This window comes from Paramormyrops kingsleyae, chromosome 17 (assembly GCF_048594095.1).
Source record: "Paramormyrops kingsleyae isolate MSU_618 chromosome 17, PKINGS_0.4, whole genome shotgun sequence".
Classification (NCBI taxonomy): Eukaryota; Metazoa; Chordata; class Actinopteri; order Osteoglossiformes; family Mormyridae; genus Paramormyrops; species Paramormyrops kingsleyae.
This window is the reverse complement of record NC_132813.1, coordinates 9,827,731-9,855,101: the sequence shown is the minus strand read 5'-3', so window position 1 is coordinate 9,855,101 and position 27,371 is coordinate 9,827,731. Positions and strand designations below refer to the sequence as shown.

The window sequence follows — 27,371 nt, the reverse complement described above, 5'->3', positions numbered from 1 at the left end:
AGCAAGTTTCGCCTCCCCCTCGTCGGCATGTGGCTCAGCAAGTCTGTTGGGTTTATCACGCGAAAATATTGGTTATCGGTATCGTTCAAAATTTTCACATTGGTGCACCCCCAGTTAGCCTGCGTGAAAGGAACCGGTCAGGTAGAGCTTCGTTACGTGTTTAATTTATTTTTTTGTACTGTTAGTTAGATCTTTTTTTTTTTTTTACAGTTTACACTGGCTTGTTCTCCCTGTTCAGTAAAAAAAATACGAATGTTCTGAGATTCTACTTTCTTTGTATTCCATTAATAGTGCATCATTTTTTTCCAGTAAACTTAAAAAAGGTTTTTTCAAAATAATCAAGTAATCTGTTAAACAGATTGAATCGTGATAGAAATGTAAAGATTTCTCCATCAAATCGATTCCTAAATACAGTCAAACCTCAGATTGCGAGTGTTTTGCAAGACAAGCAAAATTTTAAGATAAATTTTAACTTGATAAACGAGCGAGGTCTTGCAATACGAGTATTATGTATACGCTTTGTCTGCCGAGCGTCACGTGATCACTGAGCCGATGGTTCTCTCTCTTGCTGTGGGATTGTGGGTAATCGTTTCCCATGCTTGGTCTCAGTCAGCTTGCCTCACTTGTATAGTCAAAATTTAGTAGAAAAGCACCACCCGAATAAGGGCGTAGCAGTGCGGGCGATAAATCTGTTTAACGACAATGCAATGTCACATTTCCGCGAAATCGGTTAAAGTCGCACAAAAAGAAAAAGATTCCAGTGAGCCAACAGATAGCAGTGATTCCGTTACTTATAGTGAAATAGTGAAAGTTGTCCTACAAAATAACCCTCCTCTTCTCCTCTCTCTCGTCTCCCTCACACCATCCACGATTGTTTTCAAAGGTAAATTGCAGGTTAATTTGTTTTATGTATTTTTACTTTATATTTTGTATTAATCATTTTTTGGGTTGTGGAACGAATCATCTGAGTTTCCATTAATTCTAATGGGAAAATTTGCTTTGATATACAAATGCTTTGGATTACGAGCATGTTTCCGGAACGAATTATGCTCGCAATCCGAGGTTTTACTGTAGTCGTAATCAAATGGAATTTTCTTGAGGGCAACGATTATATCAGATTTATCTCTATTTACTTTGTACCCAGAAATCATTTCACATGGATTAATTAGATTTAGTAGGGTTGGCATCAAATTTACCAGATTTTTCATAAACAAAATAATTTAATATAATATAATAATATTACCTGACTGACCCTGTGATCTGATCCAAAAATAATATCATCCGCAAATTATATTTGATAACAAACAGTAAAGGAGAAAAAGGGCACTCCTGTCTACATCCTCGTTGTGTCTCGAATGCTTTTGACATAATTCCATCGGCCATCACCTCTACATAAGGCTTAATCTATACAAGTTAGTTGTGCAAAAGTTATTTACATAACTGAAACCGTTTACAACCTGAAATAGATAGGGTCAGATGCATTTAAAAACTGCAAATTGAAGAGTAAACAAATACCTCAAATTGTTTACATTAAAGTAATTTAAAATGACAACCAACTAAGAAATAATTAACTTCATCAAAGAAGTAAATGATTTGTCAAATATGAAACTGACAGAAATGCATCTCCAGTGCGTCCTTTGGTAGTTATTAATTTCATTATAACTTGACTGTATCCTGATGAGCACATTTAAAATTGGTACTGGAACCCAAGAATATGCATTGGATAGTACAAAGTTTCTTTCAATCCTTTCATTAAATGTTTTGTAATTTTTACTCAATGTGAATAAAGTGCACACATAATGTTCCATTGACAGATCTATAGTAACACACTGCATGATATCTTGTTGCTGGCACTATAGCAATATCATATTGTTTTGAGAAAGGCAAGGGCTTTGAACATTTTATGGCTTCAACGCGCACGATGAGGGTTAATACTTCTCTGTATAGCTAGTCTGATTCCCCCTCCTTCTAATCAATCACATCACCATTAGGCTCTTGAGTAATACCTTTAAACATAACTACTCCAGCGGTGCTGAACACTGACTGACCCTGTGATCTGATCCAAAACTTAACTCTCACTTGTGTCTCTCTGAAGATCCAGGTGTGAAAAAGTGTTTTTGACACAGAGATCAATAAAGTACAACTATAATAATTACAGTGCTCTCAGAAAGTCTTGAGATGCTTGCTTAATGTTGTTAAAATGTTGCAAATGTATTGGTTTCATAACAGAACTCCATTGACAAGCAATGTTTAACATATCTGAACATGTCATCCGCACAGACATTTTCTGACCGTTTTTTTTTTTGACTGACTCATTCAGTTCTGTTCTTGCCCTTTTACTATTAATTGTAATTGTAGTCACTGGCTCCCAAAGGGATACTAAACATCAGTGTTTGGTGTTTTATGCTAGTGTAAAGGTATTACTAATTAAAAAGCACCCAGTGAGACTGGTTGTCAATGACCCTTTTAACTTAGCACAGCTCTTTCAGAACTATAATTTGGGTTTCAATTTATTACTATTTGAAAGGAATGTTTTATTTAAAACTGTTGGTTAATTTGTTTCTAATGTGATAAATGTTTTTTGTAAAGAAATGAATAAAGTAATAGATTTTTGTTTATAAAACCAACAAATTTGCAATATTTTGTCTGAATTAAGCAAGCGTCCCAAGACTTTCTGTGAGCACTGTAATTATCATGCAACGTTAGCTAGCTAGCTGGATAGCTGTTGTGGGATTACTATATAAAACAATTTTTGGCAGAACACTCATCCAGTCGTTGGCTGTCGACAAACTGATTTTGCTAGCATTACGTACTTGTTTGTTTCCTTTCCAGATGTCGATAGTAATCGGAAGTTGTACCAGCTACCTCAGTAATCGATTTCCAATTTTTGCATTCCACAGTGTGCTTCGTACTGGTTGTCTTTCACAGAAACTCCTTATGGTTTATGTATGCCAAACGGATAGGTGTTGACTTGACAGACATCATTCAATCGCGAGTGTTTGAGTCAGGACTAAGTAAGAATTCACCCAAGTGTGTGCCAAGATTTATGATATGTGAACTCGAGACTGGACTTGAGTACTGCAACTTTGTTCAGATTGCCACAGCACTATTTCCTTGAAATTTCTGTTTTTCTTCTCAAGATTCAGAATGCTAGCCTGCAGTGAAATTAAATCATCCTCCATTGCCGATATGGCAGTCTCTGCTTGGTTGACTATGTGCGTTTGTTTATTTCTCCATGACTCGTAAAATTCCATCCAGTCTAGAGGAAAAGTCTGATTTCAGGTTAATAATAGTGGCCAGTATCACTTCTGTGCTGTCATTCGGTTTCTCTGCACACAGTGAATCGCCGCTCACTCCCTCATCCTTGGCTACTGGTGTGTTAGCTTTGCTAGTGTTAGCTGTAGCGCTAGGGGCCTGTATCGTGAACCAGGATTTCTTGCTTAGCCGGATAACTAAGCAGACTGTCAGGCAGTCTGGGCTAAATGTAAGTAAGCAAAGATTAAGTCCGTTTAAACTGGGGTACCTTAAATCTGACAAGTTATCTGGCTAAGCAAGAAATCTGGCACCAGGCCTTTGTGTGAAGCAAAAGAAGAAAGTTTTGGTTGAGATGGCTTACTGGAGCTACTTACTAATTTAATTTTTATTACAAGCATTCCAACCGACTGCTGCATTGATAAAAACTGCATATCGTCTCAAAAAATGAGTTCTGACCTGACATTTGCAATAAAAACTAACCAGTCTGAGTAAAATGTGTCCAATTAGCCAGTCGCCATTATCAGAATCATTCCCTTGTTTTTATTTTTTCTTCCTCTCCCACACCACCCTCTGTTTTCAGCACCCCATTCCAGCAGTCGCCCCCGTGGATGAGGAAGGCTCAGACGGGGAGCCAGACCAAGAGGCCGTGCAGAGGTGAGTGCTGTGGTGGGCATTGGGGTCGGCTGGCTTTTGGCGCATAGGGTGAGATGTAGAGGAGCAGGTTGCCTGGGTTACTGGGAGTGAGTGGATAGAGGCTGCAGTACTGCTTTCTGCCACAAGAGGCCACTGTTATTGTGGTTCCTCTTCTTTGGCTTTGGCTTTGATGTGGGAATGGAATCAACTAATGTGTTTCCTCTGGCGAAAGAAATCTGTGATCTGTCAAATTATGCCAAATTAACTCAAGTTTCTTTTGCACACTACCTGCTGTTACTTCAGATGGGAGGTGTGTTTTATGCCCCCCCTCCCCCTGCGCCCCGAGATAAGATTCGGCAAAAGTTGTGGCACCCCCTTGTGAGACCCAACTTGATGTCAGAGAGCTGATGAGTGAATACTGCTTCCTGTCTCCCTCCCTGCGGCCCAGATACTTGGCGAACAGGTCCAAGCGGCACACGATGCATGTACCCCTGAGTACGGCGCCTACTGAGCCACCCCCAGACACGCAGAGGCCCCAGGGGGCCCGGCAGAGGGCCTGGGCCCAGGAGCAGCACTGCCGGTGAGGGGGCCCCACCCAGCTGAAACGGCACATCGCCGCACGCCCACTGAGGGGGAAGGCGAGAGAGAGAGAGAGCGAGAGAGAGAGAGAGAGCGTGCACACTTGCTGAGGGAGGGGCTCCTCCCAGAGGTCCTAAGGCCTGCCAGTTTCATGTTCATTTAACATCAGAGGGCTCAGACTTAGGGAAAGACGTACTGTGTGATACGGGGAGCTCTGGCCCGGTCGTAGCGACGCATAGAGATGAGGCCTCTTCTCCTGGGCATCCTTAGAAGCTGCCAGCTGGTTTAGAAGGATAAATGGATCAGACTCTCTGACAGACAGACGGGGTCGGGTATTGCTGCTCGACCCACGCTTCTTGACGACAGTTGGCGTTGACGACGACGTCACCGCCAGCCTCCCCCTGCCCCCGCGCCTGCCCAGCATGGCTTGTGTGGGCCGGTGGGGTTGCCGCCTCGCACTCAGTAAAAGTGTCCGTTTGTGCGTGTTTGTCTGTTCGTGTGTGTGGGTGGGTGTGTATGTGTGTGCGTGCGTGCTACGCCCCCCCCTGTGCAGGTCTAGCTACAAGGACTGCAACACGCTACACCTGCCCATGGAGAGGTTCTCCCCAGTGCGGCGCTTCTCTGATGGGGCCACCTCCATCCAGGCCTTCAAGGCACAACTGGAGAACAACAGCATCCTCCGGCAGATCAAGCAGGTACAGAGGTGTCCCGTTGCTGTTCTCCGAATAGCCTGTAGGGGGTGATTGGGGACAACCTGAGCAAGTGGGTTGCTAACGGGGCTTGATAATTATTCTGCTGTTTACATTCATCCCTTTGCTGTCTGATTCGTATTATTATTAATACAAAGCAACTAGAGGATGTGGGACCAATCAATCAGATGTCTTGGTCCCACCTTCTCCACAATCTGATTGGTTATCTCTCTGAACAAATCATTTTTCCTTCTGCCCTCACAATATTTTTGCCTAAGTTAAGCACTTACCACGAGCCATCCGGTAACAACTATATGAATATGGCATGCCACACCTTCTTGGTGCCCTTACCCCCCTATATGTTTCCCCCACTTTCGCATTCCTTTAGGAGTGTGAGCAGCTGCAGAAGTTGTACTCGGCGCCGCAGGATGAGAAGTTCCTAGAACACACGCAGCAGCAGCATGTCTTGTACCAGCAAGAGCAACAGATCCTACACCAGCAGATCCAGGTCACTCTCATTTGCGGTCATGGGTTCTGTAGATGCAAAGGTGTCTGTAAAGGCTTCACTGCCTCCAGAGGATTATGGGAGCTCAGAATAGGACAATGGGGGCAGAGTTGTATTGACCACAAAGAACAGTAGTGTCGCGGGTTGACGTTCTCCAGGCTGTGCCGTTTGTTTTTGTCTGGAGTCATTTTTTTACCCAACATGCTGTGCGTGTGTAATGTCTGACCTCGCATGCTCTCGTCAGCAGGGCCTGTCTTTGGGACACGGAGAGACGCAGCCCAGCCACCTCACTCACCAGCTCCAAAGGTAACTCCAGAGCTTAAACCCCACGAAAAGGCTCGGGTTCCTCAAATGGTGAAAATCAGTTATGATCATACACATTTATTTTGCAGATTTACTATAATGTACAGAAGTCTAATGCAGTCACAGAAAATGATGTCCATGCTGGTATAAAACTACGATATTATGTCTTCCGAAGTGTGTCAGCTTAGTCATGTTAAAACCTCTGCTAAAGTCACCCCAGTATTTGTGGCAACCATTCAATATACCCATGCATTTCTGAAGTCGACCACTAACACACCAGGGGAATCACGTAGCAGGATTTCTTGCATAGCTGGATAGCTTTTTGGATTTAACTAGTGCTACCTGTAAACAAAGATGAAGCCCATTTAAAGTGGGATACATTCAATCTGACAAGCTATCTGACTAGGCAGTAAATCCAGCTTTGTGATCCGGGCCCCGTGTTTGGCTAATTAATACCTCTTCAGATTATTTAGAGTAATTAATTAATTAAGTTAAGTGAGCTGGTGGTGAAATGTAACAAATAGATGGAACACTGAAGTAATGTTCTTCTAGCTGTCCAATAAGGTATCAGTAACTTTTGGAGGACTTAAGAAATTCTTATTAGTTTTTACTATGTTACTGTTCATTTGCTATGTTCTAATGTTAAAATGTGTTTAAATTGTGTTTTTTTCTGTGCTAATGTACACTTACTACTCAGATAAATAGCTTTCAAAACGTTCTTTGAATGCCTAAGAGTTCTGCACAGCCCTGTATTGTTAGATACTATTGAGCCGTGTTTTGACAGTCAAATGTGCCTCAAATTGTTCAGCCTCCCCTTATTGGCAGCCTCTGCTGAGGCTGATAGACGTTCTTGTAGTTCTGTCAAGTACCATGTAATTGCTCTGAAATCCCTTCTAATACTACGCATTGTCTTGAACAACGATTGGTGTTTTCGTCGCCCGTATTCCTCACTACGTTTTCCTATGAGGCATAAAGCAGCGAAGCGTAATTCTGACACCTCCGCTGTCAGATCTGTAAGCTGAGTCGTCTCCATCGAGCCCCCGGTCCCCAGTGTTGACTAACATCGGCCGTATCAGTAATAGGAGACGACTGGAGGAAACGTATCCAATCACAGCTAGATAGCTACACCATTAAAAGGGTCATTCTCACGAACTCATTACCGCAAAACATCACTCAAAGGGTTATTCTCACAAGCTTATTACCATAACATATCACTTTTCTTTACTTTCTAAAACTTGTTTGAAGACCGACTCAAATTATACAATGCCATTGTGCAATTTTTTTTTTTTGAGTTTTGCCATTTATTTCTGCAATAAGCATTTCATCAAATTCAGGATAAGAGTTTGAGTTTGAAGTCTGGAAACGAGAAAAATGACAAAGCTAAAAGAATCTGAGCAAAAAATTTACATCTCATTCTATGACTTATTGAGGATTACATGCGATAAAGTTGAAAGATTAAAAAACATTTATCCATTATTGTGTTGTTTGATCTTATCTTACCGTAATGAGATTTTTGCTAGCAATTTGGGGAAAATGCTTAAAAAAGGCAGGTTAAGCAATGACAATTTTAATATACCTAAAACATTAAGTTCATGACTATTGGTCGACACAGAAGACAAACACTGTATTTCATGGCAACATTTTCGTTCTGAAAAATTCTCAGGTTTGTGTGAATGACCCAAAAGGGGAAAAAGAGCCCTTAAGAATGCAAATGGGATGGTAGATGCATATCTATTTGTAGCTTCTCTTTTTGTAATGGGCATTTAGAGAAGTTTGCGTGGTTTGTCCTAATTAGGCTTCCATAGTATTGCCCAGTGCCGTTCCACTCTGACATGCCCGTGTGTGTTTCTCTCAGGTTGCGTATCCAGCCGTCAAGCCCCCCCCCAACACATCCCAGCAATCATCTGTTCAGGCAGCCCAACCAGAGCCCCCCCCCTGGCAGTACAGGCATGATGCAGGGCCATGGTGAGCCCCTACACCTCATCCTTCTTTTACAGGCCCCCATTTCGCAGGAAAGAAAAAACGTCATCGCTCTTCCGTGTCTCTCTAACTCCCCCTGCAGGTGGGCCGTCTTCAGCGCAGTACCAGCATGGTGCCAGCCTCTATCAGACCCCTGGTGGTAGCCCCCCACCTACCAGCCTCCCTCGCATGGCACTTCCCCAGCAACCCCCCGGCCTGCCCCGCAACGTTGGCATGGCCCAGGCCGTCCCCCAGCAGCAAGTGACCATTCAGGTTCAGGAGGCGGAGCTGGGGGGCGGGGCCCAGCGCCAGGGCTTCCTGAACACACCGTGCCACCGGGTGCTCGGGAAGCAGCTGAGCGCCGACAGTGCCGAGACCCACAGGTGACTGGCTGTACTCTGACCACGCCCACAGATGGGCCCGCCCCCATATCCCATCATCCTCTTTTTCCATTCCCCTTCCACTCTCCCTCACTTTGGACAATTCTTTCTGTATCCATACTTGTACATTCCTGATTTTTTTTCTTCTCCCATCCTCTGGATTTTTATACTATTTTTCATATTTTCTTTTAACTGAAATTCATGTAAAACACATTGCCTGCATGCGTGTCTCATGTCGCTGCCGATGTTCAGGAGCGCAAAACGCCTCCTTGCTGAAATGTTCTGTAAGCAACAGGCTAAAGCTGCCGTGAGCCTAACCTGACGCGAGACGGGTTTTAACGGTCGTGGTCGTCATGCGTGATTTGCTCATCCATCCTGTTTCTGAATGGAGAGCGAGGGCCATAGTTCCTACATTACTTGCGGTTGGAAAGTTCAGGTCATGAATGTTGAAGTGAATGTTTGAGAAGAAAAAAAAAAACTTAAAGCTGAATCATCCACCAGTTCTATGAAAAATATGACATCATCAAATGGCCACAAGCTTGCCCCCCCCTTCGCAACACTCAACTAAATCTATTCATCCTGGCCACTGTCAGCAAAGCAGGATGCCGTAAGTTGATTTCAGCTGCATCGTAAAACTAGCGGATAGCCGGACTTGGACTAGAGCTCCCTCTACTGGGCCATTCAGGTCCGACAGTCTTATTCATTCACCAAAACTGGCCCGCTTCGGGAAGGATCAGAAATGTAGTTTTCTGTCCTCATTTTGAGCACTTACAGAGTTCTTCCTTTAATAAACTACAAATTAACCTCAGGAGGTGCTGGTTTTGTTGAACTGCTGCTGTAGCTAGTAATTTCCCTCACCTTCAGTTTTCAGTGTATTATTGTAGTCTTACTGATGTCTTTTAGTGTAGCGTTTCTCAGCCCAGTCCACAGAGATCCCCAGACAGTCCACATTTTCGCTCCCTCCTAGCTACCAGCCAATCAGGAACGTTGAATACCCGTTACAGGTGTGCTGGTAATCTCTATGGACAAAAATGCGGACTGTCTGGTGGTCCCCACAAACTGGATTAAGAAATGCCATTTTATTAGACTCTCCGTTGGAGGCGTAGATGTAGGTAGCCCGCCTTTGGCCTTTACGCTGGTGGGGGGGGTGGATGTTGTGCTCGGCTCCTGGTGATACGGACGCCGGGTGGAAGTGACTGGGGGTGACGGATCTCGCTCTTTTCCTTGCCTTTTCTTCCACAGTCGCAGCCTGAGCAGGTTCAGCTACACCCCAGGCTACGACCCAGCCCAGTTCAGTCCTCACCTGCTCGGGGAGGCTGGGAGGGGGCCCACGGGGGGTGGGGTGGTGGGTGGGTATAACCCCTACCTACAGGCCACTTCCCTGAAAGTGCCAGGGCTGGAGGCCTACCAGAGCGGCGGCTCGGCGGCAGCCGGGGGCTACGGCAGCCCGTCAGCCCTCCAGCAGGCCCTGCTGTCCCCCACGCCGCCCGAATACCGGCCCTCGCAGCACGTCACGCCCACCCTGCAGGGCCTGCTCTCCCCCCGGCACTCCCTCAGCGGCCATGCCGACCCCCGGCTGCCCCCGCAGGACTTAGCCGCCCTGCTGAAGCGCCAGACGCCCCGACCGGCCCCCCCGGCCGCCCCCGCCGCCCCCGCCACCCCCCAGGACTACAGCGACTTGCTGCTCCTGCGCCACCTGAGCCCGGGCGAGTCCCTGGAGGCCCCGGCCCCCCCTCAATACCACCACCTGCTGCAGATCCGACCCCCCGAGTGCCGGCCCCCGCCGCTGCCCCATTCCGAGAGCATGGAGGAGGACGAGCCGCCCGGCTACCACGAGGGCCTGCTGGCCAAGGCCGTGGCCTGCGGGGAGGGCCACGAGCTGCTGGCACCCCCACGGGACAGTACGCCTCCCTACAGCACCGGTCCGCACCGGCACCCTTACCTGCACACTGCCCCCGCAGCCAGAGGTTAGACTGCATCCCGGCATCCAGCGTCTGAAATCTGTACCTCACTCAGCACTTATCACAGACACACCCATAAAGCTTTTTATTACCCTAACAGACTGATTTATGCAGCAGGAGATGTGCTGCAGGCTGGTGTTGTGCCTCAGTAGGTGACATCGTGACCTCGCTCTTCCCGGCCCTGGCCCTCTGTGTGTGGAGTTAGCTTGAATTCTCCCCGTGTTTGTCTGCTTTTCCACCGGGCACTCCGATTTCCTCTCCCAGCCTGAAGAGATCAGACCTAGGCCTCTGAATCACCCTTAACCTGTAATTGTGTGTGTAATTCTGTGTTCTCTGTGATCCCCTTTTGCCTGGATGTCTCTGTGAAGTAATTATCAAAGTAATTAGCGCTAAAGCACGTTACTCGCTGCTAAAACCGCACTTGTAAACTATAGAGGATTCAGATTCGGATCTAGATTCCTCTGTCCTCTACCTCATTGGTTGTAATCTTCTTAATAACTATTTCCCAGAAAGGTCTTCCTTCCTTAATAACTGGTCCCACAGCTTAAGTAAGCTTTTGCTTAGGATAAGCTTAGCACAGAACGGTGTGTAATCATTTCCCCTCAGGGTACTGTGGCAGACGCCATTGTTCTGCTTTTCATAACACACCCACATCCTTCTGTCTTACCTGGATTCACATGCTTTACTTAAAGCCTGATAGCAGTAACACATTAAAAAGCGACAGATGTCTGTTTTTCTTTAAGTACTACTGTCAGATGCTGTAATGATGGGTAAATACCAGTGATTCTGCTGGAAACCCAAGTGGAAATTGCCTGGTTTATCAGCATTCCATTAGATTAGATTAGATTTATTGACCCGAAGGTAATTTGTTTTAAGCACTTCATCAAAAGCAATTGCTTTTGATAAAAACAAACCACGAATAGCACACAATACATTAACATTTGTCCTATACACAGGAAATCCATAGACTCATAGTGTCAGACTCTTCCACATTCACTTCATTTAACACATCTTGCAGCAAAATTATAAGACAGCTGCACCAATCAAGAGATGTGTATCATCCCAGGTATGAATACAACTCGGTAAGCTTGTTATCAACCTATTCATGCTAATAAATGCCATTGGTGAGGCTCTGTACAATGCAAACTGTCCATATGCAGCGTTGATTGCAAGACAAGCTTGAGTATCCATCAATATGTTCTAATCAGCCAGTAGAAGAAGGACACTGAGCATGGAGCTGATAGCAGAATGCACTGGGCTCACCCGAGATGGGATACCAGTCTTTTACAGGGAACACAGATAAACAATCACACGCTGTGGATATTATAGAGGATCCATGATTTGTCTTTCGACTGTGGGAGGAAACTAGAGAGCCCAAAATATACCCGCAGAAACCTGGCACGCACATACAGAAGGTACACGCACACACACATAGAGCACACATGGGATTCGTGCTCCCAGCCAGGAAGGTGTGAGGTGCTACTCACTGGACCACCATGCCCACCCGGTTATATTCCAGCCCTTCATATTCACCCCTTCACGTTTGTGTCACCTACAGTCGGAAGATCCCCACAAATCTGAAAAAATTGTAAATAATACTTGGTGCCCATTATTAAAAATGCTAAATTAATGGAATTGAAAAGTTTAAAAGTTACTATAAGGAACTTTATATGTGGTCTGCCCAAGCCACTTCGCACTCAGTCATTTTATTTGTTTGTTTGTTTTGTTTATTTGTTTATCTACTTATTACTTTTTTTTTCAACAAAAAATGACATTAAAGATATAGTGTGCACTTTATATAGTTAAAGATATAAGATTAAAGATATAGTGTGCACTATAAAGATATAGTGTGCAACTAACAAATATTAAACAGCACTTATTTATATATCATATGATTTTATGTGATCCAAGTCATTTTCAGTATTTATATATTTTTGACGTGTTGTCTGTGAGTTTCTGCAATCTTCAGACAAGCTCTAAAGATAATGCCATTTGATTCTGAAGGGCCGACCGTTTCCGTTCCCATCAGAGGTTTATAAAAAGTGCACCATTTACATTTTTCCTATTCAGCAGATGCTTTTGTCCAAAGCGATGTACACATTACAGACGGCACATTACAGACGGCACATTACAGACGGCACATTACAGACGGCACATTACAGACGGCACATTACAGACGGCACATTACAGACGGCACATTACAGACGGCACATTACAGACGGCACATTACAGACATACACATTGTCAAGGAGTGAACTAGGCATAAGTGCAGCTAGGAGCTATACAAAAAAATTTAACAAAGCAAGAATCTAATAGGACTGTTCTATGACCCGAAAATACAAATATTCAGGAAGTTAAGAGGCACTGAGGTAGTATAATAGCAGGTATGTGTTAAGTAATGGCTGTGCCGCTCTTGCAGACTCCCCTGGGAGCGACCACGTGGAGTGTCTGCCCTCAGGACAGGTCATGGAGCTGCCCGACCACAATGGCACCAGCTATATGACTCGGGCTGGTCAGGGCGAGGGGTACCGAGCTCGTGGGCCCCTGCAGCGGCACCATACCATCCAGACCTGCGACGACGCCTACGTGAGTGTCCATGCGCCTCATGGGGCGTCTCCGCCGCGCCGCCCCTCGGCCCCACCTGACACCGCCTGTCACGCCCCGCCCCCACAGGACCAGGCCGAGCCTATGAGCGGAATGAGCCTATTGGCTGGGAAGGCGCTAAGCTCTGCCCGGATGTCTGACATCCTCAGCCAATCGTCTCTCACAGGAAGCCAGCAGCTGCACCACAGGGAGGAATCAGGTAATGTGCCCCCCATGTAGCCCCCCCCCCTGCATTACTTCACTGATGTAATTAACTCGCTGTCATTATTGTAATGTTTTGTACATTTACTTCAGCATTCCTTGCACTGACAGGCACTCCTGTCCTTTAAATACATTGATCATTGATATCGGTCGAACTGTATGTGATCGTCTTCTGTTAACTTTGCATGTTTCTACTGTAAGTTTTAGTTTTTCAAGTTTTATTTGTCACATAAACAATCATACACTGTATCACAGTCACAGGTACAGTAGAGGCATGGGTACCCTGGCAGATTCAGGGGGCTCAGCACTTAACAGGGGGCCTTTAGTGTGCAAAACTACTCGTAAAATTGTAAGGAAAAATATGAGTAAAATAACAATACTAACATGATAAATAAAAATAAATAAAGTAGACTAAAACAGCGAGCAGCTTATCAACAGCTGAAAATTTGAAAAATATATACAATTACAGTGGGTTGGTAAAAATGTAAAGTGCAGTGACTCGTTAGCAGTGGAAACCATCTGTTACATTTAAGAATGAGAGTCACTGACAGCCGGAGACAGATTCCCTGTGCATGTGAACATACTTGGCCAAAAAACCTTCTACTGATTCGTATTCCTCCTGATTCGGATTCTTCTGGATTCTGATTCGCCCTTGATTCTGATTCAGATCCTTCTTGATTCTGATTTGTCTCATTTCTGATTTGTCTTGATTCTGATTCCTCCTGATTCTGATTCGCTGTGATTGTGACTCTGCTTGTTCTCCACACCACCACTCCCACTGCCCCCTTCTGCCATTATAGCGTGTGACGTAGAGGATGAGTTTCACACTGCGGCCTGCTACCCCTCCTCGTGCACCAGCGATATGCTCCTCAGCCTGAAGCCCCCTGACCTGCAGTACAGCATGGAGCAGGCGGGAGTCTAATGCAGGTCAGTGACCCGCAGCGTTCCCTGCCACCGTTAACCTGCACTTGCCACTGGCGTCCATATGGCAGCTTCTCAATCCGCTCCTCTAGTCCATGTTTTTGCTCAGGCTGGGAGGCTGTGAGTGAACAAACACATGGACCGTCCAGGGGTCCCCGAGTACCGGTTTCAGAAACGCTGGTCTAGATCTTAGAAAGACGGTCCAAAAGTATGCTAGAGAAAACCCAAACCCGAACTCGAGAAAAATCCTAGTGCCCGCATTACGTATTTACTGGATTCTGATTTTTTTAACACAACATTATAAACGTCATTTCTTTTGTAATCTTTAGGTCCTTTACAAAGTATTTTTATAATCTCAAGCTACAGCATCTGGCTAAAATAAAATATATGCCATCTTCAGCCTAGTGTGATGAGTGTCCATGAAGGAAATATTGCTCATCATTTTAATGCTATAAATTTGTTATAAACACAAAGACTCCAAGACGGCAGCAGCTTCAGCAAGGGAACTAAAATGGATTAAGGCGTAATGAAATCACACTGGATTTTTGGTCTATATATGAAATAATAGACCAGAAAGTTTTATCATGTGAGGCAGGTACAGATCACTTACAGTTACGTAACTGTATCATTGCTCTAAAGACGAACTGTATTCTCTGCCTTGCAGTTGCTGTAATAGGGGGGGATTGTTGTGTCATGCGAGTCCTTATCCAGTGTGAATTTTTAATCTTTGTGTTTCTCTCCCGCAGGAGAATCCCCTGGTGTATAAAGGTCCATTTCAGCCACCTGTGTTGAGCAGCATCATGCCAAACCGCCATTGTCTGTCTGGAAGGGGGGGGGGGTGCCGTGTCAATTCAGGGGAGGGGAGAAGGAGTCCATGAGAAACCATGGAGGGCTGGGGGGATAGATGGGGGCTTGATGGCACAGAGTGGTGGGGGCATTGCCCCAGCATTCCATACAGCCACCCTGGGGGGGTGGCCCCCGGCTCTCTCCATCCGCCCCTTCATCCCAGGGGGGGCTGTCATATTCTGCCCTTGCTCCCCATTCTCCCCTCCCACCTCACTTCCCACCCCCCACTGTTGACGCCAACCAGCTGAAGCGGCGGGTCGACACGGCCCCTCCTCTGCTCGTCACCGTGGCGACGTGCCGAAATCAAAGAGGCGTTGACTCACGCAAGCATACTGTATGCACTCACGCACGCAGGCACACACACCGACAGACAGACAGACAGACAGACAAGCACACCTCAGAGTATTCACACCAGGCTTGTGCTTCTCCCTCCGCCCCACCTCCCCTACCTCCCCCCCGCCGTATCCAAGTAGACCATTCCGGAGCAGGCTGTGTGCTCAAGGCCTATGGGGGCCCAGGCTGAGAGCAGCATGTTCCATGGGGGTGGCGGGGTGGTAATGTGGGCAGGCCTTAGGGGTGAGGTTAAGGGGGGACGCCTCTCTCTCTTTCTCTGTCTCTGTCTCTGTCTCTGTCTCTCTCTCTCTCTCTCTCTATCACCCTGCAAGAATAGAAAAAATACAGTTGCTGTCCAGTGACAAAGAGACCGCGAAACTTTCATTTGTTCAGTCATTCTTTTTCTGATTTTTTTTTTTTAAATATGTTTTTACTGCTAATGTTCATGTAGGAATTATGATCATTATTGTTACTATTATTGTTATTACTGTTTTCCGTACAAAAAAAGTTTATTGTTATTATGATTATAATGATAATTATTAAAGGAAAAAAAAACATTCTGTGTTGCAAAGAAAGTGAACATTTTTGTTATGTTGACTTATGTAATTCTGCACTTTTGGTTCAAGCGATTTCTCTCCCTCTCTCGCTCTGTCCTCCCAGCCTTTCTCTTTCTCTTTCTCCTTTCTCACCCTCTCCTCTCTCCACATCTCCTTCCTTCTAGTCACCCCCCCCCCTCTGTCATCCTCCTCTGTCTCATGCACACTTAGGACCCCTCCATCCCCGTTTTCCCCTCGTTCCCTCGTTGTGACATGTGGAATTGTGGGTAGTTGTCAACTGACTTTCTTTATCTTGTACAGAAACGCCATGTATAGACCACAGTGGCAGTGTCTGTTTATATCAAATTTGTTTGTGTCTGTGGGGGGGCATTTTTTTTGTTATATTATTGATATTATTTGTATGTATGTTTTTTTGTTTTTTTGCCTAAAGAGGAGAATTTGAGGGGGATGAGGCAAAAGAGATCCTCTTCGTAAGAATCCATAAGTGATAATTGTTGTTCTTAATGATTTTTGTTGTCTTAATTTGTATTTTTTTTGACACTTGAAGTGGAGGGTGTAATTCGTAATCATTTCAATGATCTCACTTGTTGATATCACTGGCGTGTGCAGGGCAGCGTTTCACCTGTTGTGGGGGGGGTGGGGCGTGTATTAAATGGGCTTGTTGTCTGGGTCGCGGTGTTTGATGATCATGATGATGAGAACCAATCAAGATCGTGGTCCATGGTAGACTGTTAAGACCTGCCCACCTGCCTGGCTCTCTCCTCTTCCCCCACTGGTGAACTTGGTCTAGTAATCGTTCCACCCTCCCGCCCCCGGGTCCCAGCCCTTATACCTGTAAGTCAGCTTGTCATTTTTTCCATTACCCGAAAGATGGACTGCCGACTTTTGCTCAAAAATCGCAGAGGACTGTCAGGCTAAGACACGCCCCCTCGTCCCTCCTGCCTGCGCGGCTCTGCTCCTGTGACGAGGGCCCGCCTCCCAAACTGTGTCGCCAAACTGGTAGGCCTTCGCTCGGCTCCCCTCTCCGCCATGGCCGCGTCTCCCCCCAGCCCAGCCCGGCTACGCCGTCACCTCTCCTGCTCGCTGGTGTGTCCCGTACAAACTGGAACCCTCTGGAAGATGGGCATCCCCGCGAAGGGACACTGGAAGCTGAGCATTCATCCACGTCCGCTATCCAGTGCGCAGCTGCTGTACACCAGGTGGTGCCAGCCCTGTATTTCAGAATGGCCTAGGGGGTGGGATTTGAACCAAGCCTTTGTCAGGTTCTCCTCGTCTGGGCTACCCCCACCTCGCCTTCTGATTCGTTCCTTTTGTCCCTGGGGGGGCGTGTATGTACCCTGTCTACCCCCCCCCCCCCCTTCTGCACCCGCTCTGTTTCTCGTTCTGTGTTTTGTATGATGTCCCCCCCCATATTCTTCATTATTTTTGTTTTGTTTCGTTGAACTACGAAAATACTGAAGTGCGACAAAAATACCAACCAAACTAAGATTAATAAATATATATAAATAAAGTAATAATTGAAAAAGTAAACGTGTAAAGTGAGTCCCAAGCCATGTGTAAGAGGTGAGCGTGTGCGTGTGCGTGTGCGTGTGCGTGTGTGTCCACGTTTAGTGTGTCGTGTGATGGTCCTGTTGGGTGTAACTGGAGTAAAATGTGAAATGACGCTTTTACACTAATCACTGTGCTCACGATCACTGTACACACTTGGCAGAAAAGAGAAAAAAATTAATTGAATGCGCAGATAATTAACAGTTGTGATATAATGAGTGAGTTAAGTGATGGCCATGTCAACTGATTTTTTATTTCCGAAGAAGAAAAGTGGCAATGTGAAAATGTAATGTTGTCACTCAAATTAAGGTATTGTGCTCTGTATGGACAGAGGTTGATATGAAAGGTAAATTGAAAAGTATTACAAATATCCTATATTATCTACATTCTAGAGATATGTAATTTCCTGTCAAGCCAATCTTGTTTATGAAAGATGAAAATATGTGGAAGATATTGTAAAGGAAAAACTGTAATTTAAATGAATGATAGTAAAAAAAAAAAAAAAAAAGGTAAATGATACATAACCATCTGAGATAGCTTTGTGATTTTAGCGTAGACCGTGTCCTTCGGAGCACAAGTGCTGCACAAACGGGAAAATGATGTCGTCGTTCCACCATTGAAATTCTCCTTCCTCACCACTGCACCTCTCTGGAAGCAGCTGCTTCTGCCTGTTTAAATCTGCACTGCAGTGCCTCTTCAGGCCAAAGCAGTAGAGCCCCAGGTGTGACCCTGTGAGTTTATCTGTTAAAGGGCGGAGGACGGTGAAAGGAAATTGCTTTCCTGATCCCCTGGGCCTTGACAGGCAGCTCATCCTCTCCGCAGCCCCCGTGGTTGTTTATGGGTCATGGCTAAAGTTAGACGAGAGCGGAGCAGCCCCTCCGCTCTACACCCCCTCCCCTTCTTTTATGAGTGTGTGGCACCAGCATGACTGCCTGCGTCAGCTGGCCGGGATGGGAAGTGGGTCGTCGCATGAAGGAGAAGGTATGCGGGAAAGTGGGCAAGCAGAGAATCTCCCTCTGTAGAAGGTGCACAGGTAACGCACCGCAGACGGGGTCTGGCGCAAGCCGTAACTGTGAGTATGTGTGTTCATTTATAGTAAAGCTTGCATAGTGTGTGTTTTGTTTTTTATGATCAGCCCTATTAAATATGCACCTCTTTCATTTGTTTACGACCGCGCCAACTCCAGCCCTGCCGATCATTACTGCTTAGCTTATAATTAGGGGAATTGATTTAATCTTCCTGAGTGTCGGAATCCTTCAGGCTGGCAGCTTGAGTCCGCGTTTCAGTTCAGCCTCATTTATTTCATCGTTTTCACGCAGGACATCGGTTCCCCCTTGGTAGAACCGCACGGCACATGATACCGTAAACAGATTTCACTTTGTGGCTGAAGCTTTGACAGGCTTGTTTTTTTCCAACGATGCTGGCATAGGGAAGCTTTATAGCATTCAGATTCCAGGAGAGCCATTCGGGATTGAACTCTTTGTGTGTGAGTGTGTGTATGACATCCTTGTCTTCCTATATTACGTGTGGTCTGTCCCTGCAGTGTGCTGCCTCTCTCTGACTGCCTGCCCGCTGTTTTGCTCGTGTCCAGCTCGTTATGTCCCGTCTGCCTGTCTGTACGTACGCCTTCTTGCAGGTTGCTGAGACCCGCGCGTCCCTGCAGAACTAGCTATGCTGCTTCTGGGTCAGAACCGTGGCCTCACCTTGGCTGTTCTGTTTCTGTACACCTGGGCCTACTTTCCAACTGGTGAGGAGCCGACGTCCTTGTATAAATGCACGTGGACGACATCGCCGAAATATTTCATTGTATGGCAAAGAAGGTTGCTACTAAATCAGGTTCAGATCTTATTTTAAGGCATATTTAGCATTTTTAAGTTGTCTGACACTGTTCCCTTTCGCCAAACGTTTAGATGCGATTGGACCCGCCCCTAAAATTGATGGGCAGATGCACTCTGCACTGACACTGAAGGAGAATGCCACCCACCACTTTAACTGCCAATCAGAGGGCTTGAGCACTGGAGATCCTCCCCTGCTCACCTGGTACCTGAATGGGGAGAGGCAAACACACCCAGGAGGCGATACTGTGGACCAGCTGGTGGCGGCCTCACATGATGGGCCGCGGGCGCCGGAAGGGGGATCCACGCAAACTAGCATGTTCACCCTACATGCCAGGAAATGGGACAGAGAGCTGGTGTGTGTGGCCTCACACCCCCAGACCGGCAGGAGCTACAACGCCACGGTCGTTCTCAACGTCCAGTGTGAGTTGAGCTCCGCAGCTTCACCTGTTTCTGAGGAGTCTCAGGTTCTGCGCCTTGGATTTTGCAGGTCTTCGCAGACCCTCAGAGTCATCTGCCTGCAGAGTCTGGAGGTTCTAGCTTTGCTTGTCTGGGTTTGCTCTGGGTTTTCCAGCTGCCTTTCACAATCGACAAATATATGGTTCCTGAAAACTGGCACATCTAAATTCGAGTCAGTGTCTGCCTTCTGAGGGACTAATGTGCACGAATGGTGAACTTCACCCCATGGATTCCAGACCAGGTTCTGGATTTCGTCAGTCCAAAATGAATAAGGATGTTACTAAAAATCATTCAAAAACAAACGGTCCATCTATATTCCATACCCACTTCTCCTGTACAGCCTGCATCCTATCCTAGGAAGCCAAGGGCAGGAGGGAACGCAGTGGACAGAATGCAGGTCCATCCCAGGCCATGTGCTCATACCCTTACACACTGCCAGCAACTGAGACCCTGATTTGCTTTAACAATATTTTTGTGTCATGGGAGGAAACACAAACACACGGAGAACATGAACTCCACATACACACAGCCAGAAGTGAGATTTGAACCCCGCACCTATTATGATGTGTAAGAGATTATTTATAGATGTGAAACAAATGAATGTAGTTTAACAGAATTGTTTTCTCTAAAATGACCAGTAGTGTGAGTGTGAGCCCTACAATGGCCTGGCATCCGGTCTGGGGTGTCCCCTGTCACGTGCCCTGTGATAGGCTGGCATCCGGTCTGGGGTGTCCCCTGTCATGTGCCCTGTGATTGCCTGGCACTGTTCTGGGGTGTCCCCTGTCACGTGCCCTGCGATAGCCTGGCATCCGGTCTGGGGTGTCCTCTACCACGTGCCCTGTGATGGCCTGGCATCCGGTCTGGGGTGTCCTCTACCACGTGCCCTGTGATGGCCTGGCATCCGGTCTGGGGTGTCCTCTACCACGTGCCCTGTGATGGCCTGGCATCCGGTCTGGGGTGTCCTCTACCACGTGCCCTGTGATGGCCTGGCATCCGGTCTGGGGTGTCCTCTACCACGTACCCTGTGATGGCCTGGCATCCGGTCTGGGGTGTCCCCTGTCACGTGCCCTGTGATAGGCTGGCATCCGGTCTGGGGTGTCCCCTGCCACGTACCCTGTGATAGGCTGGCATCCAGTCTGGGGTGTCCCCTGCCACGTGCCCTGTCCTACTTGGCTAGGCTTCAGGTTCACCGTGACCCATCACTGGCTAAGTGGTATGGATGGGTAGATGGATGCTATAAACCAATGAAGACTTAAGCATATATAATAGTGCATGTTCATGTTTAGACAAACCTGTCCCAGTATATATATTACATATGGACCACATTAGGACATTTTATATTTCAGCTGTTGCAATTGCAGTGAGACAAAAAAGCAACATACTCACCCACCCTCTTCTTTTTGTGCTTTTACCTGCCTGTACAGATCAGCCGGAGATTTTGCGAGTAAATGCCCATTACAGTGAGACCTCAGACCCTGGCCTGTCCCTAGTTTTGTTTGCTTTGGTACGTTCCAATCCCCCTGCCACCATAACCTGGGTGGACCAGGCCGGGCGGCCGGTGGCCAACACCTCTGACTTCTTCATCCTGGACTCACGCAGCTACCCCTGGCTGACCAATCACACGCTGCGTGTCTCCCCCAGCAGCCTAACAGGAAATGTCTCCTTGAATGCCAGCAATAGCTTGGGTTCTGCCCAGAGCAACCTCACGCTTGCAGGTCATTCTAATTCATAACCACTTCTGCCATTGTTTATTGCAGTCCCTTTGTACATCTTTCAGCTTTCCTAATCTTCCGACTCCCCGGTCTAGAATTCCTGCAGTCCCGAGTGGAGGTGCCATTGCTGGGGATTGTGACAGGGGGCGCTGTTGGGTTTGTGATGCTCCTCATCCTTACCTTATTTTTATTTTACCTGATGCACAAAAACAAGGGGAAAAACATAGGTAAGAAAGGAGAAGCGAGATGGATTCAGAATTGAAAAATATATTAGAAATCAGGTGGGGGGGGCAAATATACAGTGAAGTCTTATCTACTATGTAGTTACAAAATGGAGGAATGAGTTTAACATGCATGGTCTTGTGTTGGTTTCAGACGAACCAGTGGAGATGACGATCCGGAAGAGGTAAGCTTCCCTGGAAGATATTCTAAAGATCACAATGTGCATTTTATAACCGTAAATTTCTTTGCACAATTAATTATTTCCTATTTTAATGTGAAATTATTTTATGCAAATCAAATTTCAACCAGTGTATATCTTAAGTTTATATTAAATACCACTTATTGAAAGCCACTCTAAATATGCCAAAAATGATGTGTTTCAATGTGTAATTGTTGATACTTTACTTAAATGTGTTGAGATATTAAACATATTAATGCTGAAATATGAAGGTCATTTCCCTGTTGGAAGCTGAAAAACACTTTGGCTGGTATAGTTTGTTCTGACTTGAAGCTGTAAGAAGTCATCGTTTACCGTCTGTTCCAAAGAACCTCTGGAACTTCATGAAATTGAATACCCACATCATCTCCTGCAGTGGGGGTGTCACTGCAGCTAATCCGTGGGAAAAAAATCCCCCCCCCCCCTCCATCAGCCCTTAATGACTAAGCTTTTAATGACATTTAGTGACTGTGATTTTACATGAGGGCCTTGAGTTCTGTCTTATTTTCTATATAGACTAAGTTGACAAACTTGTTTGTCTGAGCAAAACATCAATCAAAAGAAATTTAATTTGGCGCCACTTTTAATGTGGGTTCTTATGTTATATGGCTGCCAGTTTATATTTTTTGCTGCTTTGTTGTTGTGTTGTGATAATTAAAAAAACCTTTTTTGCATTTATAATGAGTCATATAAACAAATCCAAACTAGAACATTATCACCGTACATTATATATAGTAAAATAATAAAAGGTTCTTTAATACAATTGACACAATTTATATGTAGTATTTAATTGCATTTTCTGTAAATAGTAGAATGGTACCTATGGCATGAAATAAAGTAAACTGATCACTTTATTGATAAAATATATGTGATAAATAATGTGTCTTTGTGGGTGTGGTTGAGCATCATTACACTTCAGGTTATTTAGTCTTGCTTTATACAGAACAGCAATGAAACCTTCCCAAAGTAACATGGATCCTCTTCTGTCATTTCCTTGCCTGTGTGTCTGTGTGTGTCTCTGTGTCTGTGTGTCTCTCTGTCTCTCTGTGTCTGTGTGTCTCTCTGTCTCTCTGTGTCTGTGTGTCTCTCTGTCTCTCTGTGTCTGTGTGTCTGTCTGTCTCTCTGTGTCTGTGTGTCTGTCTGTCTGTCTCTCTGTGTCTGTGTGTCCTCGCAGCAGTGAATCTGACCAGATGCAGCTGGACCATGTTATTCTGCCCCGGGAGAACATGTCCCTACCTTCTAACCTGCAGCTCAACGAGCACAGCGCCCTCTGCAAAGGTGACCATCCTTTCCCTGTGATTCAGAAGGCCGGGGGTGGGGCAGTGTGTAGCTCACCAAGTTAAGACTCTGTGCCTGCGATCAGAGGATTTTTGGTACAAATCCCTGGGCCAGCATGCTGATGCCGCCACTGGGTCCCAGTGCGTGACCCTTAACCCCCTCGAAACATTAGCTCTGACAGGAGCTCTGATCCTGTGCCATGACCTTCAAGCTTGTTCTCACCTGTCTGTGTGTCTCATGGCATAATTGAAAAGAGAATGACACAATAAAGTATTCAAAAAAAAAAAAAAGCAAGGAAGACCTTATGGGCAGTACCACCATACACTAGAAAGGGGGGTGGCTGAACAGGCAGGCAGGACGTGCTGACCCTTGTTGGCCTCTCCCATTTATGCAGCAGGGATGGGGGATTCCAGTGCAGGTCCGGGGCAGAAACAGTCCGACGACGACGGGCACGACTTGTTGGCCGCCTACGCTGCCAAAGGTTTGCTGAGTTTGACCTTCTCTGCATTTCCACCCTCCTGTTACACTGACACAGGGTTAGAACGGACTCGTTAGTCAACCTGAAACTCTGTCCTCCTGAGACTAATGTCAGCTGACCTGTACTGACATGTGAATGTTTCTGCCATTTTAACTAGGCGTATAGTACGGCACTGTTCTGGTATCTGATTGGTCAGATGGGTGCTGATTAATTTTCTAATACCGTGCATGTAGTGTCAGCCAGGTGAATCATAGTAGCAACTCAATATGCGATAATAATCTTTAATTCTGACTAACGTTGCTTAACGTTACAGGTGTGTAACACCATTTAAAATGAACGGAAACTAAATGGAAATATTTTATATTGGGAGAAGAAAGTACTTAAAGTAATAAGTTCATTTTCAGCTTGTGAAAATAATGTCTTTAAGTACAAATGTGTAAACCAAATGTAACTGTTGCATTAATGGGTTAATGCACGTGAAGGTGTTTTTAAATGCATCCACGCAGGCAGTCACCCTCTGCTGTGTGTCAGGTGACTCCGCAGTAATGCATTTAAAAATGTTTGAGTGCCTTGTTGTGCTGTAACCCATATGTAATGATTACCTCTTTAAGAAGTTCGTTCCCAGAGTTCCTGTGTGCATTCCTGGGGCCTAAATTCTGTGTGTGCTCATGTGATCCCGTCCAGGGTTTTCCCGATTCCCCATGGTGGGCTACATTTACAAGGTCAACAGCGTGAGTAGCGATGAAGTTTGGCTGTGAAAGCACCTCAACCGGAATACCCGGCATTCAACGGGATTCCAAGAAGACCTCCAAAATGACTAATCACTCCAAACAATCAGGACCAGGAGCACTGACTCCTCACCAGACTTAAGGGATGGTGTGATATTTAAGCCCAAGGCTGGAGATGAAGAGATACATTAGTCAAAGTGCCCTCCTGTGATCAGGGCTATCTTCTGGATTCAATGCAACACCACCACCACCAGGGGGAGCAGTTTAGTAACTAACTGCGGGTCGTCTATGCATGAACGCTGCTTTGTTTGCCTAACCCCCTTTCCATTAGTTATTAAGAGTGCAGGGTCTGTCTCTACCCTGAGTACTCATTCTGGTCTAGGATCAGACGTTTTAACCATACTTCAATAAAATGATTAAAGACATAAAGGGCTTTAGTTATATATTTTTTGGGTCAGTATGTACACACGCTGACCTCAGCACAGCCTTCTCCAAACTTCCTGTTTCTTTGTGGAATGTTACATGTATATAATTCTGTGTATGATGTCAAATAATATATTTATATATGAAAGGTATTATACTGTGAATGCTGAAGTACATAACTGGGATGATTATGTGTATATGGTACAATAAACATGAGGACCAATACACTGCTTTTGCTGACTGATCGCTGTCAGGTGCAATAGTCCAAGTGGAAGAAATCAATTAAAAAAGGGGGGGTGGGTGCCGTAGCCAACCTTGGATTTTTGGCGTTGGAGTATTTTAGCTGAAGGTCTCTGAAGTTTTAGGAGGCAACGTGACCTCGAGGTGCGTTAAAATAGCCTTCCACCACAATGTGATAACTTTCTCAGCTGTGTACCAGACAGGAGACACGGTACATGGATACTGAGCCGGTTGTTGTTGTGTTGGGTGCCAGTGCTGAGGGCGTGAAGACGACACGACGTTATTTTATACAGGATGAGTTATGGTGATACTGTGAGAAGCTACTTGAGATGTGTTCTTCCCATCTGCTTTGACTTGTGGGGTTGGGTTACGGGACAACGAAGTCACAGTCGACAGGTCATTCATTACCGTAAACTGAGTGTTAATGGAAAGTCCCCAGAAAGACAGAAATGCACCCATGGGTGTGTGTGTGTGTGTGTGTATGTGTGTGTATGTGTGTGTGCATGCATTGTACGTAAAAGACAGGTGCCAGTTGTAGGTCATGGTGGTTCTACCGTTACCTGGCAGGAAGCAGCTTGTGGGACCTTCTATCAGGTTTGTTTTTTTGTCTTGGTGCTGCTCTCTATGTTCGGTGGGAGACTCAGGGGTGTCAGATGTGTGTGGATTGGTTGAAGGTAAAGTCAGGACGGTTTAGAACCATCGAGACACTCAGGGATCTTGGGGGTTGAGTTCCTAAGTTGTAACAAGGCCTCCACAACAGAGGCAGATATTTCAGGTTCAGATAGTAAAAATCCAGAGTAAGATTTTGTTTCAACCAACCAGTTGAGTACAAAGAGTCACAGTCACAGAGTCTGGATTTTTACTTTCTGGACCTGAAATTTCCACCTTTGCCCCACAATATAGTGAAATTTGTTAGGAGAGTGACAATAACACAAGGCACATGCTGGGAATTGGTGGGTGGCCTAAATTCAACGATGGAGATAAAGAGTCACAGTCCCTCCACCGCCTGCCTCCCACAGCCTCCCCTTACGCGTTTTGTTATTGTCATTTTCACGTTTCCGCCAAGCAGTTGACATTGCGGATGTAGAGTCGCGTAGAGGCAGACAACCCTGCACAGGCTACCAGTCGGCAGGCAGGCAGACAGCAGGCGGGTCGATTCACCCAGAGGCGACTGCGCTTGGAAAGGCTGCCCTCGAGCTCCGAGTGCCGCCGGCAGGCATCTTGCGATTCCATCCGAAAGTGCAGGAACAAAAGCTGGACTTCTAAGGTACACGGCCCCGTTCTCAGAAGAAGAAGGCAGTCATGATTATGCCTGCGAGACAGGAATAGCAGTAAAAAATGTCAAATAGACTATTAATGTTGGACACAAGATATCAGTGCATCTATTATGTGAAACATTGACAAGTATTAAGAAGTTTGTAGAAATCTACAGCAGCATTGACTGATGCATTAAGTATATTGACCTATTGTATTAAATAGACATTTATCATTTTTTTATATTATGGAATTATGTGTTTTAATGTTTGCAGCACTTGTTCATGGGACATTTTCAGAGTTAGAGATGTCATGATTCTATGCTAGAATCTATTGATTAATTATAGATTTTTTGCAAAAGGATGTGTGATGTGTTCATACTCATTAAGTAAAAATGTATGGGATCTCTGTTTCAAAAGTACGTCTGTTTTTTTAGCTTACAGCACGTAGCATGTGACGGAAGCAAATCTGAGACTGCAAAAATTAAAAATTAATAGCATATAAAAATGTTTTTTTTTGTAAATTATGAATAATTGGATGTTTTTATTGCATATCGTGAATTCCATACAGACCTCAATTGCCTATTTATTAATCGGATAACTGCTAAATTTAGGAAATGTTTTGATAATGGCTCCGGATTTTTTATAAAGTACAAAACTATTATTAGTTGAATCTAATTTTTACTTTAGACTTAAGCTTGCTAGCTTTTTTTTAAATGAAAGCACGACACTGTGAACGAGCTGATCACTGGGAACAGCGGAAACCAGAATCTCAAAATGGAAGACGGAGAGAAAATGGCGGCCTGCTTCCTGCGGGCTGCAGCCTGCGGCCTGCTGTGCCAGCGAGCGGAGCCTCCCCGTGATGCTCACGGAGGCTCCTGGTGAAAACAATAGTAATCATGATTATCGTTGTTATTTAAATCTCACAGGAAACTTATTCCTGAGTTCTTTGGACGAAGAGGGAGGGATCACAAAATGAGAAGTATTTTCCTTTTCACAGTGTTTTTAGTTATGTGGGACATAACTGGTAAGTAATATTACCGGGTAAATATGCTGTAAAGAAAAGTGGTCAGTAGGGAATAAGCCCCATATCTCTCTGACCTTGAGTATAAATGTATTTTTTCCTTCTCCCTACTTGAATAGGCTGTAACTCTTTTATAAGTAAATTTTTCACTTTGAAAAGTGATATTGTTTCTAATATTTGAAAAATCTTTTTTCCCCATCTTCCTCCCAGACTCACAGGAAGGTATGT

The 27,371-nt window shown here is 45.4% G+C and overlaps 2 protein-coding genes and 1 long non-coding RNA gene across 9 annotated transcripts in view; all 3 read left to right on the top strand.

Moving 5' to 3' along the window:
- Positions 1 to 17,256, top strand: part of sik3 (SIK family kinase 3) — a 39,551-nt gene extending 22,295 nt beyond the window's left edge. The window contains exons 14-25 of one of the 2 annotated variants that reach the window (XM_023833451.2): positions 3,836 to 3,909; positions 4,337 to 4,468; positions 5,021 to 5,162; positions 5,545 to 5,664; positions 5,909 to 5,967; positions 7,820 to 7,929; positions 8,027 to 8,306; positions 9,546 to 10,270; positions 12,684 to 12,850; positions 12,938 to 13,067; positions 13,870 to 13,996; positions 14,737 to 17,256. In XM_023833451.2, the coding sequence (XP_023689219.1) occupies positions 3,836 to 3,909; positions 4,337 to 4,468; positions 5,021 to 5,162; positions 5,545 to 5,664; positions 5,909 to 5,967; positions 7,820 to 7,929; positions 8,027 to 8,306; positions 9,546 to 10,270; positions 12,684 to 12,850; positions 12,938 to 13,067; positions 13,870 to 13,991 (2,061 nt within the window). In that variant the 3' untranslated portion in view covers positions 13,992 to 13,996; positions 14,737 to 17,256. The remainder of the gene's footprint in view (positions 1 to 3,835; positions 3,910 to 4,336; positions 4,469 to 5,020; positions 5,163 to 5,544; positions 5,665 to 5,908; positions 5,968 to 7,819; positions 7,930 to 8,026; positions 8,307 to 9,545; positions 10,271 to 12,683; positions 12,851 to 12,937; positions 13,068 to 13,869; positions 13,997 to 14,736) is intronic. The other variant, XM_072701291.1, reaches the window with a different exon arrangement.
- A 100-nt stretch (positions 17,257 to 17,356) lies between these two features.
- Positions 17,357 to 24,851, top strand: LOC111854945 (transmembrane protein 25). 6 transcript variants are annotated; one of them, XM_023833457.2, is made up of 9 exons: positions 17,357 to 18,307; positions 18,911 to 19,021; positions 19,185 to 19,532; positions 20,993 to 21,283; positions 21,376 to 21,507; positions 21,656 to 21,686; positions 22,894 to 22,997; positions 23,392 to 23,478; positions 24,160 to 24,851. In XM_023833457.2, exons 2-9 carry the CDS (start codon positions 18,946 to 18,948, stop codon positions 24,231 to 24,233), a joined length of 1,143 nt encoding a protein of 380 aa, XP_023689225.2. In that variant the 5' UTR covers positions 17,357 to 18,307; positions 18,911 to 18,945; the 3' UTR covers positions 24,234 to 24,851. The 6 variants fall into 6 exon arrangements, with proteins under 6 accessions (XP_023689225.2, XP_023689224.2, XP_023689222.2 ...); XM_023833456.2 differs by having other exon boundaries at positions 18,866 to 19,021; XM_023833454.2 differs by having other exon boundaries at positions 17,357 to 18,346.
- Positions 24,852 to 24,970: 119 nt separating this feature from the next.
- On the top strand, positions 24,971 to 27,365 carry LOC140579108 (uncharacterized). The gene is made up of 3 exons (XR_011983310.1): positions 24,971 to 26,133; positions 27,049 to 27,146; positions 27,354 to 27,365. It is a non-coding gene; the product is annotated as an uncharacterized lncRNA (long non-coding RNA).
- The last annotated feature ends 6 nt before the right edge of the window (positions 27,366 to 27,371 follow it).

What these genes read in the sequence shown, in the direction of transcription:
- LOC111854945 (XM_023833457.2), top strand. Translation starts at nt 18,946, where the DNA reads ATGCTGCTTCTGGGTCAGAACCGTGGCCTCACCTTGGCTGTTCTGTTT. An exon ending in CTGGGCCTACTTTCCAACTG is followed by an intron (nt 19,022 to 19,184) that starts GTGAGGAGCCGA and finishes CCAAACGTTTAG; the next exon opens with ATGCGATTGGACCCGCCCCT. An exon ending in GGTCGTTCTCAACGTCCAGT is followed by an intron (nt 19,533 to 20,992) that starts GTGAGTTGAGCT and finishes CTGCCTGTACAG; the next exon opens with ATCAGCCGGAGATTTTGCGA.